Here is a 17,578-nt window from a genome sequence, read left to right on the forward strand (position 1 = left end):
AAACTGTTATATATGATGGGCGGCTGTGCAGACAATATCCTAGTCAGGCTGGGTATGGATGAGGAAAAAGCCAAGTAGGATGATGTAATCAAAGCACTTGGTACATATTTCAACCTGAGAGAGAATACTACTGTTGAGCAGGCTAAATTTAACAAATACGCCAATGACAAGGGGAATGTGTTGAAGAATTGATAAACAACTTGGATAGACTTGCAGAGAACTGTGGGTACGGAACCCTAAAAGATGTGCTAATCAGGGACAGAATGGTCACGGGAGTGCTGGATGATGCCTTGTCTGACCACGTGTAGTCAAGAGGTGATCTAGCCTTGGCAAAGGCAATCAAACGAAGCTGAGATCAGGAAGCAAAATCGAGCTGTGATTCGAGGTGATGGGGAGGCCCAGTCTCGAAAGCAGCTGGCTCAGCAGGGCATGTTAAATTTAAAAACAGGGGAAGCTGTTGTGAAGAAGCAGGGGAGACAGGAAGAGCGTCCGTCAACAGTCCCAGATAACTGTAACTGGTGCGGCAGGGATAAACACAGGCGGGGTAACTGCCCTGCCAAAGAGGCTGAATGCCATTCCTGTGGAAAGATGGGCCACTTCCAGGTTCAATGCCGTAGCAAGGAACCTGCACAGAATTAGGCACAAAGAGAAGCCTTTGAAAAGGTAGCCATTTCTATGAAGTAGATGATGTCGATGACATTGAGATGCCTTTCCTTGGAAAGATCCAGGAACCAAGCGAAAACTACTGGAGCACTGACATCCTAGTCGAGGGAAACAAGACACACTGTAATTTAGGCACAGGTGCAGTCGTTTTGGTTCCTTCTGATGCTGAACCGTGGTTGGAGGAAAGTTGTCTTCAACCATCGTGGAAAAAAACCTATATGGGCTGGGAGGGGTAGGACCCAAGGTCAAATCGTAGGACAACTGAATGCAACCCTCCAGTATTGTTGAATAGTCAATATTGAGAAAAGACGAAGAAACCTTGGGCAAAACTTTCACCTCATCGGGAGCCGCTCGAGCGTGAAACGCACACTCGCGGGATATTTCGGTCAGCGCCAGAGTCGGCAGCGCGCTGGCCAACAATTAAATGGCCCGTTTGGGCCATTAACAAGGTTATTAACTTCAATTTCTCGCTGCCCGTCCAACCTTACGGTGGGCGGGGGGCAGGCAAAAAGGCCAAGCGACCTTTGCACTCTTTAGGAAACCTCATCCGCGGGCCGGGATAAGGTTTCCTCAAGCAAATAAAAAATTAAATTAAAAAATGTAAAATGTGATTAATAACATGGCCCCTGCTCATGTGGCAGAGTCACATGAGGGGACATGTTTTACCACATTATTCATTTAAAAAAAAAATTCTTCATCGGCCTCAGGGAGATTCTCAAGCGCGCGCACACACGTGTGCGTGTGCAAAGTTGGCGCTCGTCCTGCTTGCCCTCTTCTCCCCACCCCACCCTCCCCCCCCGCCCCACCTACACAGACAGCGCTGAGCGCCGCCGCTCGTGTTTCATGCCGGACAGGTCTTCATTGGCCCGCCAGCATGAGAGCGTCTTCCGGGCCTCGATCGCGGGCGGCAGTCGGCTTCCTGAACTCCCCCCCCGCTGAGACAAGGGCAAGAGTCTGCCCCCGATATGTGATCCTGAACCAAATTCGTTCACTCTTAAGCTCACACTGACTTACATCGGATTTGCAGAGTAGAGGAAGTGGGAAGGCAAGAAAATTAGCCTGAAAATTTCCTTCCCCAGTACAGCTCTAAACCTGCAGTCTCTCCCTTGCTTGAGGCCAGTTCTCCCCCTTCCCCAAGCAAGCCCCAGCCCTGCAGCCATTGAAAAGCCACACCCACCTTATGGCTGGTCTGGTAGGTAGAGACCTGCCCGTGAACCTCCCTAAAAGTGATGTGGTGCTGACTGTGAATCCTGGCGCTGATGACTGCGAGTGCTGCCTGAAGCAAGGTAGGCAAACAAACCTTGAAGCCCTGAGTGAAGTGTAGCTCGTCAGGTTCATGTCGCTTAAGTGCTGTTGTGAAACATGTCGGCCTGTTTTCCCACCAAGGTGGATGTGGATCCAGCAAGTGGGGGAGGGGGGAAGGATTCCAGCGGGCATACCTAATAATGATATGCTGATGTATTACAATGAGTTTCCCAATGTCTGATGGCGGGGAACGGGGCCCACCATCAACGGCCTGAGCGAGCGATCGCCAACTGGTTTCACGACGTCGTGAAACCAATCGCGCCATATTGTCCACTCACGTCACTGAACATGCCCAACGCTGGCGGGCACAGATAATTGCAGCCTACTAAACCGTCTCTGAACTGCTTCTAATGCATTTACATCTTTCCTTAAATAAGGAGACCAATACTGTACACAATACTCCAGATGTGGTCTCACCAATGCCCTGCACAGCTGAAGCTAAACTCCCTACTTTTGTAATCAATTCCCCTCACAATAAATGATAACATTCTACTAACTTTCCTAATTACCTGCTGTTCCTGCACACTAACCTTTTGTGATTCATGGACTAGGACACCCAGATCCCCCTGAATCTCAGAACTCCTCAATTTCTCACCATTTAAATAATAAGTTTCTTTTTTATTCTTCCTGCCAAAATGAACGATTTCACATTTTCCCACATTATACTCCATTTTCCAAATCTTTGTCCTCTTAACCCATCTATTTCACTTTGTAGTCTCCTTACATCCTCTTCCCAATTTACTTTCCTACCTATCTTTGTATCATCAGCAAATTTAGCCACCATTCCTTCGGTCCCTTCATCAAACTCATTTATATAAATTGTAAACAGTTGAGGCCCCAGCACTGATCCCTGTGGCACACCACTCATCACATCCTGCCAACCAGAAAAAGACCCATTTATGCCGACTCTGTTTCCCATTAGCTAGCCAATCTTCTATCCATGCCAATATGTTACCCCCTACACCCTGAGCTTTTATTTTCTGTAATAACCTTTGACGTGACACTTTATCAAATGCCTTCTGGAAATCTAAGTACAGTACATCCACCAGTTCCCCTTTATCCACAGCACATGTGACTCATTCAAAATCTCCAATAAATTGGTTAAACATGATTCCCCTTTTACAAAACCATGTTGACTCTGCCTGTTTGCCTTGAATTTTTCTAAATGCCCTGCTATAACATCTTTAATAATAGCTTCTAACATTTTTCCGACCAAGATGTTAGTCTAACTGGCCTATAGTTTCCTGCTTTCTGTCTCCCTCCCTTTTTGAATAAAGGAGTAATATTTGCTATTTTTCAATCCAATGGAACCTTCCCTGAATCTAGGGAATTTTGGAAAATTAAAACCAATGCATCAACCATCTCACTAGCCACTTCTTTCAAGACCTTAGGGTGAAGTCCATCTGGACCTGGGTATTTATCAGCCCACAGCCCCAACCATTTACTCAATACCACTTCCCTGGTGATTGTAATTTTCCTGAGTTCCTCCCTCCCTTCCATTTCCTGATTTACAGCTATTTCCGGGATGTTGTGTTCCCTATAGTGAAGGCCTAAGCAAAATACCTGTTATAATTCATCTGCCATCCCCCTACTTTCCATTATCAATTCTCCAGACGCACTCTCTATAGGACCAACCCTCATTTTGTAAACTCTCTTCTTATTTAAGCATCTATAGAAACTCTTACTATCCATTTTTATGTTACTATTTATCTTTCTCTCGTACTCTAATTTTTCCCTCCTTATTAATCGTTTTGTCGTTCTTTGCTGTTCTTTATATTCTTTCCAATCTTCTGACCTGCCACACGTCTTTGTGTAATTATATGCTTTTTCTTTAAGTTTGATACAGTCTTTAACTTTTTTTAGTTAATCACAAATGGTGGGTCCTCCCCTTGGAATTTTTCTTTCTCATTAGAATATATCTATTCTGCGTATTCTGAAATATCCCAATGTGCCACATTGCGAATCTGACCGACAATCTGAAATTGGTTGTCAGCGTCATTCTTAGCACAACGAGGATTAGTCAACTTATCATGGCATTGAGAGCAGAGGTCAGGGACTTCAACTCCTGATGGACCTCAGGGCTTTTGCGCACATGCAGTCCGGGAGCAGGCTGCACGTGTGCAGTTCCGCAATTCGAACGCTCTGTGCGCCTGTGCAGCAAGACGCAGGGTGCGGATACCTGGGCCAGGTGAACAGGAGCAGAGCACGGCGGAAGACTAGAATCCCAGGCAGGGTACAGGGAGAGGTCTCAAAAAGAAGAGTCCCAGGTAGGGGACACGGACAGGTCCCAATTAAGTTCAGTTAAAAAGAGAGGAGCAGAGAAACGGGCTTCAAGTAGGAAAAGGGCTGTGGGTTGCACCTTAAGAGAAGAGGGCTCAAAGGAAGCCCTGGTAATGGCCGCTGAAAGTCGGTGACTCCATACTGTGGCCATTGGGGCAAAGATACCCCTTTTGAGCAGCAGTGTTCCACTCGGTGCAGCCAGAGGGAACAGAATCTTGGGAGACGAGATTGAAACCATGTGAGATGGGTTGTCATTGATGTCTTAGCAATTTGGAGTGGCATGTGGAGAGAATTCCCAGCGATATCTTTGAAGGTGAAGATGGGAATCTCTCGTGAAAGAGATGGAGTTTCAGTGGAATTAGTTGACTCACAGTGTTTATTGACGTCCAGGTGAGTTGTTGAGAAATCCATGGACTCTGTCTTGGTTGCGTCTGGCATTTATCGTGTAGTGTGGTGTGTTTGACCACAGTTTTACCCGTTAATTCACACGTACCTGATACTTACCCTGAATGTTAGAGTATAAGATAAATATTTAAATTGTTTTACCTTTCTGACCTTGTATAGTGTGGTAATTTGAGGTGCAATACACCTTTAAAAGAATGTGAGCAGATTGACCACGTGACTGTATTACTCAATTGCTGTGTAGCGTCGGCTACAATATTAATCAGTAGTCTAGAATAGGGTCTGGTTGGAGAAGCATACATGTGTCAGTGCTCTGTTACTTGTGCTAATAAACAGCATGTATTACATTGGTCCCTGTGTCTGGAGTATCCTGTTTAAACTCACTCACCAGTAGATAGGCATGCAACTGTGTTCGCTAAGCAAAGCAACCTGACAGAAGGAACATAATATATAGTAAAGTTTATTTTTGACTGTTCAAAACCTGTGGAATTTTTGGCTTTATTCACTGAGCAAGTGTCTCGATCACAAACTTTGTCTATTTTAGACAAAACGTTATTGGTCCCTAAACGAATCTTATCAAAATCTTGGGGGTCTGGCTGAGGATCATAGCAAGTATGACAGGGCAAGTAATGATACCAACTCACCTATACAGCGACCATTCCCATCAGCTGTGAAACCTTCTCCACACTGGAAAGAAAAGATACAGATCCCAGTCACATAATGCGTTCGCTTTGCTTAACTAATGGGGTTAGGAGGCCCCATCAATCTGGGTAGAATTGCAACACAGAGGGTACAGGCTTGACTCTTACATCAGCGAGTTCCCTATCTTGGCTGTGTCGCTGTTGGGGGAGGTAATGGCCATCAGGATTACTTGCCCTACAGCAGTGGGGAAGGGGAAATGGTTGAGTGATGAAGCATTGGAAAGACAGCCAAAATGCTGAACCTCAAATTCACTGCGTTAGTGCTCCTCAAGGTTACCTCAGAGTAGAGGCCTGGGAAGTAGGTCAAGTGCCCACTTGCCCTGTCCGTTGATAAGTGAACGATGAAGAGTGAGGGCCTAAAGAGGTGAAGTCTTTTTTTTCAAAAAGCTTTAATTGTAAAACAAATAACTACTCGGGGCGGATTTAATATCAATAAAAACATAAGTTGGGCAAATAATTTGGAAAAAAAAGTTGAAAGTGTTTGCCAAACTTAGAATGCTTTTATCAAAATATTCATTCTCAGTTGCTGGCACATTATTGACCACCAAGTTTCCCTGAGAAGGTGGTGGTGGGTCCTCCTCTTGAGCCACTGGTAGTGGTTTGGATATAATTGGGTGGCTTGCTCAGCCACTTCAGAGAGACATTGTGAGTCAGCCACGATGAGTGCATCTGGGATCACCGAAAGGCCCAGACTGGGAAACAATGGCAGATTTCCCTCCCTAAAGGACATTAATGCACCGGTTGGGTTTTTTACAGCAATCCAACAATTTAACGGTCACTTCATTAAAACAGCAATATTTTACATCCAGATTTTTTTCCGAAATGGAATTCAAATTCTCAAACGTCCTTGGTGGGATTTGAACTCTTGTTCTCTGGATCATGAGTCCAGTAACATGACCATTACACGGTTGAACACTAATAATCAGGTTTGGTGAACAAACAAAGGCTGCATTTGCCTAACTTGGGTTCTAGGCCAGGTCAGGCCGATGGGTGGGGCGAGTCGGGGGTAACACACCCAGTGCAAAGGGCGGGGTGGTAAACACGCCCAGTGCAGAGGGCGGGGTGGTAAACACGCCCAGTGCAGAGGGCGGGGTGGTAAACACGCCCAGTGCAGAGGGCGGGGGTAACACACCCAGTGCAGAGTGCGGGGTGGTAAACATGTCCAGGCGAGTGGATGTGGGCGGGGTAAACTTGCCCAGGAGAGAGGCCGGGGCTGGGGTAAATTCATCCAGGAGAGACGGCAGGGAGGATAAACACATCAGAGAGGGCTGAGGAGTAAACTTGCCCAGGGGAGTGGGAGAGTGAGGAGTGGGGTAAACTCACCCGGGGAGAGAACTGGGGGGGGGGTAAACTTGCCCAGGGGAGAAGGTATGGGGTAAATATGCCCACAGGAGAGGTGGGGTAAACTCACAAGGGGAGAGGTCAGGGAGGTAAACTTGGCCAGGGGAGAAGGTGGGGTGAAGGGGGGTAAGCACAACTCAGGGGAGAGGGCTGGGGAGTAAACTTGGCCAGGGGAGAAGGTGGGGTGAAGGGGGGTAAGGACAGCTCAGGGGGGAGGGCAGGGGGGGGCAAACTTGGCCAGGGGAGAAGGTGGGGTGAAGGGGGGTAAGCACACCTCAAGGGAAAGGGCTGGGGGGCAAACTTGCTGGGGGAGAGGGCGGGTTTTGGATGGTAATTTTAACCCAACTCACCCTGGGATGACCGGACGGGAACGAGTCAAATGTCCCATTCCACACCTTGCAACCCATTGGGGTTTAAATCGGGTATGAGGGTTATAAAACAGGGTGGACCAGCCTAATCCAAGGAGCAGAGGTTAAAACGAGTTCTGCTGGATATGAAGTCTCTGTGAAATGTATTGTTCAGTCTCAACCCCCTCACTGGGAAGAATACACTTGCAACATCAACACTTCACTCACTTGGCACGGACAGGAAATCTCTCCTCAGAATGACCAGAAGGTCCAAGGTTAGCAATGGGACACTAGGTAATGTTTATTAGGGTTAATGTACATTATAAAGGCCGAGGGTGGTGAGTTTTACCCTATTCTCAGTCGGGTTTTCCCTGATGATTGGCATCACAAATAGGAAAAATGTTTTGCAAGCACTTCTGGATTCCCAGCATCTGGCCACCTGTGGAGTTGGAGAGCCAGTATCTTTTATCGACCCGTTCTTCATAGGCCCTCAGGAACTTGTCAATTAAAGACATCAAAAAACGCTTACATTCTTAATGAATACCTTATCAACAGTGGACACAGATGGAGATATGCAGCGAAACAGAGTCAGACAGATACACAGACAGATATAGAAAGAGAGCAATAGAGGCTGAGAAACAGAGAAATACACAAGGAGAGGTGTATAGAAACAGATGGAGACAAACAGATACAGGGAGAGAGAGAGAGAGAGAGATAGTTACAAAGGATCCCAGATACAGACAATATTCCAAGTCCTCACATACCTCAATTTCCAGATTCCTAGTTTGACCTTCCTGGTCTGGGTATGAGATTTCTATGGTGGAGTTCATTTCACTGAGGGAAACAGCGCGAGAGGTGAATGTCCCACCCGGCCAGGTCACCTCCAGGTGTGTCGCGATGTCCTTACCTGTTAGAATTTGAGGTGTGAGTAGAGGTTGCACCAATGTCCTGCCTTTCGAACAGGGGTTTGAAATTCGCCGACATGTAAACCCAAAGAGACTTGAGACACAAAATTGGACATGGCCTGAAAATGGTGGGGTGGGGGTGGGGGTGTGGGTGTGGGTGGGGGTTGGGGTGGGTGGGTGGTGGTGACTGTGGTGAGGGATTACCCCGTGCCCATTAAACACAAGGGCAGCATCAGAGACAACAGGACCAACGGGACAAGTGGTACGGAGAGACACAATGCAAGTCGTAACCATGGACATTGCTTTTCAAAAAGTAACGGCCATTCATTCTGAATTTTTACACTAGTGTGAGGGGTGTTTGTTGAACCGTTAAACACCTCTCCTGATTTTTGACCCATTAACTTTACAGGGGGCATGGGGCCAAACCATTACCCTGTGTTTAATATTATCTCTAAGAGCTTAAATCATGTGAAGAGCCTTGACATGCTGTGCTGTAAATCAACTTACATTTACTCACCTCTAACATGGTGAAGCAAATGTATTTCATTGGAGCAATCATCAGACAAAATTTGACATTGCGTCACATAAGGAGGTATTATTAGGGGCAGGTGACCAAAAGCTTAGTCAAAGACATGGGTTTTAAGGAGTGTCTTAAAGGAGGAGAGTTAGATGTGGAGAGGCAGAGAGGTTTAGGGAGGAATTCCAGAGCTTAGGGCCCAGGCAGCTGAAGGCACGGCCGTCACTGGCGGAGTGATTCAAATCAGGGGTGCACAAGAGGCCAGAATTGGAGGAACACAAGAGATCCCGGAGGGTTGTAGGGCTGGAGGAGATTACAGAGATAGGGAGGGGGGGGTGAGGCCATGGAGGATGAGAATTTTAAAATTGAGGTTCTGCTCCACCTGCCTGAGATAAGTACAGTTAATATATAACTAAAGATACACAAATAGACACACAGGGCAACTTAAAGAGCATTAGAATCACTTTTTTATAGGCATTGCTGGGGCAAGGGAGTCAGCGTTAGTAATGTCAACAAGAGCAGAGAGAAGGCCTCGCCCAGGAGCTACTCTCCCACCATCTGGACTAAAACGAGTGCCAGTGGAAAAGGCCTTTATGCCCAACTGAGCACAGACACATCAGATTCTCCACCTTCCTCCTTCTCCATCCAGCGATAATTTGCGTTGTTTGGTCTGGAGGGCATCACTTCCCGGCTAACGCTTCCCCGAATCTCGCTGGAATGGCACGGCCTAGCGACTGCAGCCAGATGCTGTCTCCCTGATGCTGTTTGCTTGCATTTTCCACGCTCGCCTTGTGTCCAAGTGGAACCAAGAGCGCCCAGTTACCAGAGCTTCAGATGAGCGTCACTCAGACTGTTAAACCTGGCTTCCCCCCGCCTCCCCCCACCCAGCCCCAACCCCCATCTGCACTTCCGAATGACAATTGGAAACAATATTCGCACAGCGAATATCCCAATCTCTTGAATTGATCACTGGGCTTTTCTAGATTCATAACAGAACAAGTTAATTCATGTGGAAAATAGCTTTTGTGTGGTTTCAGATTAAAGCCCGCACTGTGCAAAACAACCTTTGAAGTACCTTGTCGCTGATTTAAATAACCTTTCCCAGCCCAGATGTTTGTCAGATATTTTTTGAAGGGTGAAAAATGAAGGATTGTGTCTTTATTATTACACCATATTCTGAAAGTTCAGTTCTTTTTCTCGACTGTTTATTGGGAATAGACAGTGCGGCCCAGTATTATTACAGCGCAGGAAACCCGTCGCTCTTGTAACTTTTCTAAGCCTTAAGCCGGCAACCTGAGAATGTTATTCTTCATTCTAAACTCAGCAGGGGTGTGGGAACCTGGAGAGAATATTAGAAAGTAATGCCAGGGCGCAGGGAATGCTGAGAGAGGCAGATAGCACTAAAATAGAGAAGAGTAAGTTAATGGATGGAGTTGGAGTAAGGGAGCAAGTAATGAAGTCTAAATCAGGGTTACACTGCCTATATTTGAATGCACGGAGTACAGTTAATAACATTGGGGAGTTACAGGCACAGATTGTCTTGTGGGGTTATGATGTTGTGGCGATAACAGAGACCTGGCTTAAGGAAGGGCAGATCTGGGTGTTAAATATTCCTGGTTATAAGATGTTCAGAAAAGATAGGAAATGGAAAACAGTAGGAGGGGTTTTTGATTAAGGAGAGTACTGCTGTACTGGAGAAAGAGGATGTGTCAGAGGATTCAAGGACAGAATCGATTTGGCTAGAGCTAAGGAATAAGGAGGGTGAAATTACATTGCTCAGTGTAATATATAGACCAACAGTAGTGGGAAAGATATAGAGGAACAAATCGGCAAGGAAATAACAGAGAGGTGTAAACATCATAAAGTAGTAATAATGGAGGGCTTTAATTACCCATATAAAAACTGGGATAGTGGTAGTGCACGGGGCAGTGAGGGACAAGCGTTCCTAGATTGTGTTCAGGAGAATTTCCTACAGCAGTATGTGTCCAGTCCGACAAGAAAGGGGGCACTGCTAGACCTGGTTCTTGGGAATGAGGTGGGCCAAGTAGATCAAGTGACAGTGGGGGAACATTTAGGGGACAGTGATCATTGTATCATAAGATTTAGGATGATGGTGGAAAATGACATTGGTCAATCCAGAGTAAGAATAATCAACTGGTAGACAGCGGGCTTCAATGGGGCAAGAACGGAGCTGGGCCGGATTGACTGGACCCAAAGGTTGGCTGGCAAAACAGTAGCTAAACAATGGGCTACCTTCAAAGAGGAGATGGTCTGGGCACAGTCAAGGTATGTTCCCTCAAAAGGGAAGGGTAGGACAAACAAACCCAGAGCTCCCTGGATGATAAAGGAGATAGAAATGAAGTTAAAGAAGAAAAAGTGTGCTTACGACAGGTGTCAGGTAGCAAATACAACTGAGAACCAAGCTGAATACAGAAGGTTCAGAAGGGAAGTGAAAAAGCAAATACTGGAAGCAAAGAGGGATTATGAGAAAAGACCGGCAGCTAATATAAAAGGAAATCTCAAAGTATTCTATAAGCACATCGAATAGTAAAAGGCTGGTAAAAGGAGTAGGGCTGATTAGGGACCAAAAAGGGGAATTTACACATAGAGGGAAGAGACATGTCTGAGGAGTTAAATGAATACTTTGCATCTGTCTTTACCTATGAAGTAAATGTTGCCCAGGCCATGGTGATAGCGGAGGAAACTCAGTCACTAGAAGGGCTTAAAATTGATAAGGAGGACGTATTGGATAAGCTGTCGGTACTTAAAGTTGATAAGGCACCGGGACTGGATGAGATGCATCCAAGAATTTTGAAGGAAGTGAGAATGGAAATTACAGAGGCACTGGCCATAATCTTTCAATGTTCCCTGGATTTGGAGGAGGTGCCAGAGGACTGGAGAATTGCAAACATTACGCCCTTGTTCAAAAAAGGTTGTAAAGATCTGCCCTGCAATTACAGGCCAGTTAGCTTAACTTTGGTAGTGGGGAAACTTCTAGAAACAATTATTCAGGATAGAATTCATAGTCACGTTGGTTGTTCATAGTCTGGATTGATTCAGAGGAGTCAGCATGGATTTGTTAAAGGAAAATTGTGTCTAACTAACTTGCTGGAGTTTTTTGAAGAGGTAACAATTATGGTTGATGAGGGCAAGGCTGTTGATGTGGTGTACATGGACTTCCAAAAGGTGTTCAATACAGTGCCACACAACAGACTTGTGAGGAAGGTTATAGGTCATGGAATAAAAGGGACAGTAGCAAGGTGGACACAAAATTGGCTGAGGGATAGGGAACAGAGAGTAATAATTAATGGGTTTATAGTGGAGTTCCCCACGGGTCAGTATTGGGACACTTGCTTTCCCTGATATATATAAATGATCTAGGCCTTGGTGTGCAGGGGACAATTTCAAAGTTTGCGGACGACAAAAAGTTTGGGAGAATTGTAAACTGTGAGGAGGACAGTGTAGAATTTCAAAAGGACATTGACACATTGGTGGAGTGGGCAGATAGGTGGCAGATGAAGTTCAATGTGGAGAAGTGTGAGGTGATACATTTTGGTACAAAGAACACGGAGAGACAGAATATAATAAAGGATACTATTCTAAAGGGTGTGCAGGAGCAGAGAGACCTGGGTGTATATGTACATAAGTCATTAAAGGTGGCTGGATAGGTAGAGAGAGCTGTTTCTAAGGCATACAGTATTCTAGGCTTCATTAATAGGGGCACAGGGTACAAGAGCAGGGAGGTTATGATGAATTTATATAAGACACTGGTTAGACCTCAGCTGGAGTATCATGTACAGCTCTGGGCACCACACTATAGGAAGGATGTGAACGCATTGGAGAGAGTGCAGATGAGGTTCCAGAGATGAGACACTTCAGTTATGAGGAAAGATTGGAGAAGGTGGGACTGTTTTACTTGGAGAGGAGAAGGCTAAGAGGAGATTTGAAAGAAGTTTTCAAAATCATGAGAGGTCTGGACAGAGTAGGTGGTGAGAAACTGTTCCCGCTTGTAAATGGATCAAGAACCAGAGCGCACAGTTTTAAAGTGTTTTGCAAAAGAAGCAAATGCGAGGTGAGAAAAAACTTATTCACACAGCGAGTAGTTAGGGTTTGGAATGCACTGCCTACATGTGTGGTGGAGGCAGGTTCAACTGAGGCATTCAAGAGGGCATTGGATGGTTATTTAAATAGAAACAATGTGCTGGGTTACGGGGAAAAGGCAGGAGAGTGGCTCTAAGTTAAAATGCTCAGAGAGCCGGTGCAGACAAGATGGACTGAATGGCCTCCTTCTACACCGTAACAATTCTGTGATTAAAATTATTCATTCCTGAGATATGAGCATCGCTGGCTAGGCCAGCATTTATTGCCCATCCCTAGCTGCTCTTGAGAAGGGGCTGGTGAGCTGTCTTCTTGAACCGCTGCAGTCCATGTGATGTAGGTACACCCACTGTGCTGTTAGGGAGGGAGTTCCAGGATTTTGACCCAGCGACAGTGAAGGAACGGCCGATATATTTCCAAGTCAGGATGGTGAATGGCTTGGAGGGGAACTTCCAGGTGGTGGTGAAGGTTGTCTTCTAGGTGGTAGAGGTCGTGGGTTTGGAAGATGTTGCTGAAGGAGCCTTGAGATCTTTGACTACCTTGTACAGTGGGTGAATAGCACTTTCTGTAAGATTCTATGATTCTTGCCCAATGTCTCATACTTCATAATCCAAACGAGTGATTGCTGCAGGTCAGTGAACCAAGTTGGGACTGGAGTTAAATATAGGCCAGACCAGGTAAGGATGGCAGGTTTCCTTCCCTAAAGCATTCAATGGCTCTTTAAGTTGGGTTATTGGGAGAGTTCACTCTTGCTGATTTTTATTGCTAGAATATTTAACTGTATATAAATTCTCAAACTGCCGTGGTGGGATTATGCATTTCTGCTTCCTGTCTTAATCAACATCCTCAGGTTCTGTCTGTTCTTGAAGATGGTTATCTCTTGTGTGCGTAGAGTCATCTATTGTGCATTCTAGTGTGGCTATGCCATAATTGCAGATCTTGCACAGCTTTCCACAGTGCGGGCAAGGATGAATTGTCTGGTTTTGTTGGGACCGCCCAGTCTTTCCAGGTTAGTCTTTAGCTGCCTGTATTCTTGGTCATTCAAGGAAAACCACACCACTATTCGAGATCGCTTCCCAGGCAGTTCTTTCCTGTGCGTGTTTCTCCCAGTCTGTGGTGGACGTGCCACATTTCCTGAGGTTCCCCTTCAAGGAGTCCTTGAACCTTACTCTCGGCCTACCTCGCAGGTGGTGTCCAAGTTTAGGTTGCGAATACATGAGCACCTTAGGGATCTTATCATCAACCATACATGCTAGGTGTCCACTCCATCTGAACTGGGCTCTGATGATGAGCGTTTCAATTCCAGGCATTTCTGTTCTTTGAAGTACCTCGGCGCTGGTCACTTCACCCTCCCATTTGATGCCTACGATGTCCTGAATGTATCTCATGTGGAACCTGTCCAACTGTTCATGTCTGGAGTAGGTAGTCCATGGCCTGAATTTCACGCACACCCACCCCCCCCCACAGCCGGCGGGTTTTTAACCGGTTGGGCGGGGGGTGGTGAGAACATGAAATTGAAGGATGGGGATTCCCTCTGGGTTCCCGCCCGCTCTGGCCTCGCAGTGATTTTATGCTGGGCCAGGCAAGGCCTTAGGCAGGCCAATCCACCCTCGCCCCATTGGCCAATCAAGGGCCATTTTCTGCCCAGTCTCAATTTTTAGGCTGGCGGGAGGACTTACCTGGCATGGGGGAGTCCCGGAAAAGGACAGGCTTAGATCTCGGGTGGGAAGGGGGTAGGAGGGACAACTCATTCAGAAGCCCCTTTCTGACTGCAGACGTCCCCCCACCCCTTAAGGTTCAGTGGCCACTGGACCTCCCTACCCCACTGGCCTCTGTCCCGACACCCCCAGGCCTTCCCTACCCTCCCCACCCTGGGGCCCTTAAAGTGACCTTGCTCTCCAGTCCTGGGGCTTAGGTTCAGGCATCTTCCTGAAGTTGCTCTTCAGTCCACTCCAGCTCTTGTCGCTGTGGGGACTGGAGAGAGAGGGACGCAGGTCCTGCCTGCAGCCAAATGATGTTCATTCGAGCGTGAAATGGCTGCAGGGCACTGGGGGGTCGGCAGGGAGCTCTTCGGGCGGCTGGAAGCGAAACGTCGCTATCCAAAAATTTCAGGCCCATGTCTCATCCAGGAGAGTAGCTATAACCTGGATTACAAGTCCAGCGACATAATTGCTACGCTATATAATACCCAGTGTAATATCTTGAGTGGAAATTCTTTCTTTTCCACCGCTGACACCATAGGCAAGATTTTTCCAGCCCCAGAGATGGCGGGCTGTGAGGTGAGGGGCCAGGAAGATCCAGGGAGCCACGTTGGGATAACTTCCCAATGCATTCCCACTGCCAGGAAAGACCCTCTGTAAACTTGAGGTCATCCAAACTCTGCTGCCTGCATCATAACTCACACCAAGTCCCATTCAGCCCTGTGCTCTCTCTTCTACACTGACCCCCAGTAAATCAATGTCTTGAGTTTAAAATTCTCGTCCTTGTTTTCAAATCCCTCCACGGCTTCCCCCCTCCCTATCTCTGTAATCCCCTCCAGCCCCACAACCCTCTGAGATATCTGAGGTATCCTCTGATTCTGGCCTCCGATTTTAATCGCTCTGCCAGAGTCAGCCATGGCTCAGTTGGTAGCTTCCTCAAGGTGCTGGGTTCCAATCCCACTCCAGGCTTTGAGCTCAAAGCTCCAGGCTGACATACTGCGGCTGTAGTGAGGCAGTGCCGCACTGTCGGAGGTGCTGTCACATGAAGGAGATGTTTAACCACAGCCTCATTGGCCTACTTGAGTGAATGTGAATGTGAAAGATCCCATGGCACTATTTTGAAGAAGAGCATGGACGTTATCTCCAATGATTTGGTCAAAATTTATCCCTCAATCAACATCACCAAAGCACATTAACTGGCCACTCTCTCATTACTGATGTTGGGTGTTTGTTGTGTGCAAATTTGCTGCCAAATTTCCTACATTACAGCAGTGACTGAACTTCAAAAGCATTTCATTGGCACTTTGGAATGTCCTGAGGTTGTGAAAGGTGCTATGTAAATATAAGTCTTCCTTTCCTCATCTCCTGGAGTTTTGGAGCAAGCTTTGGACATAATGTGGATAGTGTCTTGTGTATTTTTACAAACCATTGCAAACGATCATCCCCAAATTTCTCACAAAACAGATGAAGCCCCTCAGTAAAGCGCCTGAGAGTTGCTTGAGAAACCTGGCTGGGGGTCTATGCTCTGCAGTGCAAGACACTGCCAAAACCCAAAATCATAGAGGAAAGAACTTGCATTTATCTCGCACCTTATGTCATCCTCATCTCAAGGCCCAATGTGCAGACATTCATTGCAACAGCCAATTCATGAACAGTGAGATCCCACATGCAGCTAATGCAGCAAACGGTCTGTCAACCCATTCCTGGTGAATAGGTTGAAAGATAACTGTTAGCTAGGAAACCACCCCTCTTTTCCAAACGATTCACTGGCATCTTTTGCACCTGAACAGACATCAGTTTAACATCTCATCTGAAAGGCAGTAGCTTCCAACCAAATAGCACCCCCCCCCACCAGGTACTGCACCAAAGCCTCGGCCTAGTTTGACTTCTCAAGACCTGAGGTGAGTTTTGCAAACTCACCCCTCCTGATACATCAACAAGAGATTGGTACCAACGGAGCCACACCACACAGTCAAGTTGAGCTAAATGAAGGAGCAGTTAAGGTCGTGCCAAGCTTGGGGATTCACAAAACCTGTTGCGTCAAAGAGGAAGAGAAGACTGAGTTGAGGAATTCTCAGGTCCTGGCAAATAATGAACAAACAATGAGTCTCGGATTTCAACAAGTGAGGGATGGTGGAGGGAGGAGGAGCATTTCTGATGGTGTTGATTGGAGCTCAGGAGAAAGATGTTGAGAAAACTAAGAGAAGTTCCTTCAACAGCAACATCCAAACCCACGACCGCTACCATCTAGAAGGACAAGGGCACTCGCCATCCTGACTTGGAAATATATCGCCGTTCCTTCACTGTCGCTGGGTCAAAATCCTGGAACTCCCTCACTAACAGCACTGTGGGTGTACCTACACCACAGGGACTGCAGCAGCTTAAGAAGACGGCTCACCACCAACTTTTCAAGGGCAATTAGGGATGGGCAACAAATGCCGGCCCAGCCAGCGATACCCACGTCCCGTGAACGATTAGAAAAAGCAGTGTAGATAAAATGAAAAGTCAAGAACGTTTGGAACAGAGGGAGAGCAGCATTGAGAGAAACTGGCATGTAGAGGCCTAAGTGCAGTAGCTAATCCTCCTTCAGAACTTCACACATTTATTTTGTCACAAGCAAGTATTGCAGCTTTGGATGTCTGTTACTGTTATTTAATACTTCATAAAAATAATTTATACCTCAATTTTGTCTTTTTACAACGACTTGTCAGGTTTTTCTGAGGGGAGAAGTGGATTTATGATACGTCCATCAACAATTTTTACCTCCCCCCAACAATTAATTTTGCTTGTGTAAGATGGATGGTTTCTCTATGTAAAACAGTCCAGTAAAAATCTGTCTTGTGTATTGTTGGAGAATGCTACAACAGTGTTTACAAAGAGGGAGAAATGATTGAGCGCAGGAGAATGGAGCGTGATTAATCTTTATCCACCTGAAAAGGCGCGATCTTTCCATGGAAACTGGCTGAGGGGTTTAAACCGGAAAAGGAGGAAAATACGGACTGGTAAAGAAGAGAAAGACTTTCATTTATTTGACCCTTCCTCCCAAACCATTGACCTCTACCACCTTGAAGGACAAGGGAAGCAGGCCCATGGGAACGCCACCAACCTGTAATTTCGCCCCCAAGCCACTCACCACCCTGACTTAGGAACTATATCGCCGTTCCTTCACTGTCGCTGGGTCAAAACCCTGGTACTCCTGATCTAACCGATCTGTGGGAGCAATTTCACCGAGCAGACAGTTCAAGAAGGCGGCCCACATTCTCAAGGAAAAACTAGGAATGGAATAAATACCGACCTTACCAATGATCCCTGCATCCCA

General features: G+C 46.5%; 1 protein-coding gene across 2 annotated transcripts in view; it reads right to left on the reverse strand.

Annotated features, from left to right (window-relative positions):
* The window catches only part of LOC144694544 (cartilage acidic protein 1-like), a 286,667-nt gene that overhangs the window by 8,424 nt on the left and 260,665 nt on the right, over window positions 1-17,578 (reverse strand). For both annotated transcript variants that reach the window (XM_078565103.1, XM_078565102.1), the window contains exons 11-12: window positions 7,804-7,946; window positions 5,295-5,337 (exon numbers count right to left, since the gene is read on the reverse strand). In XM_078565103.1, coding sequence (XP_078421229.1) covers window positions 5,295-5,337; window positions 7,804-7,946 — 186 coding nt within the window. The remainder of the gene's footprint in view (window positions 1-5,294; window positions 5,338-7,803; window positions 7,947-17,578) is intronic.

This window comes from Cetorhinus maximus, chromosome 20, assembly GCF_964194155.1.
Source record: "Cetorhinus maximus chromosome 20, sCetMax3.hap1.1, whole genome shotgun sequence".
NCBI classification, from domain to species: domain Eukaryota; kingdom Metazoa; phylum Chordata; class Chondrichthyes; order Lamniformes; family Cetorhinidae; genus Cetorhinus; species Cetorhinus maximus.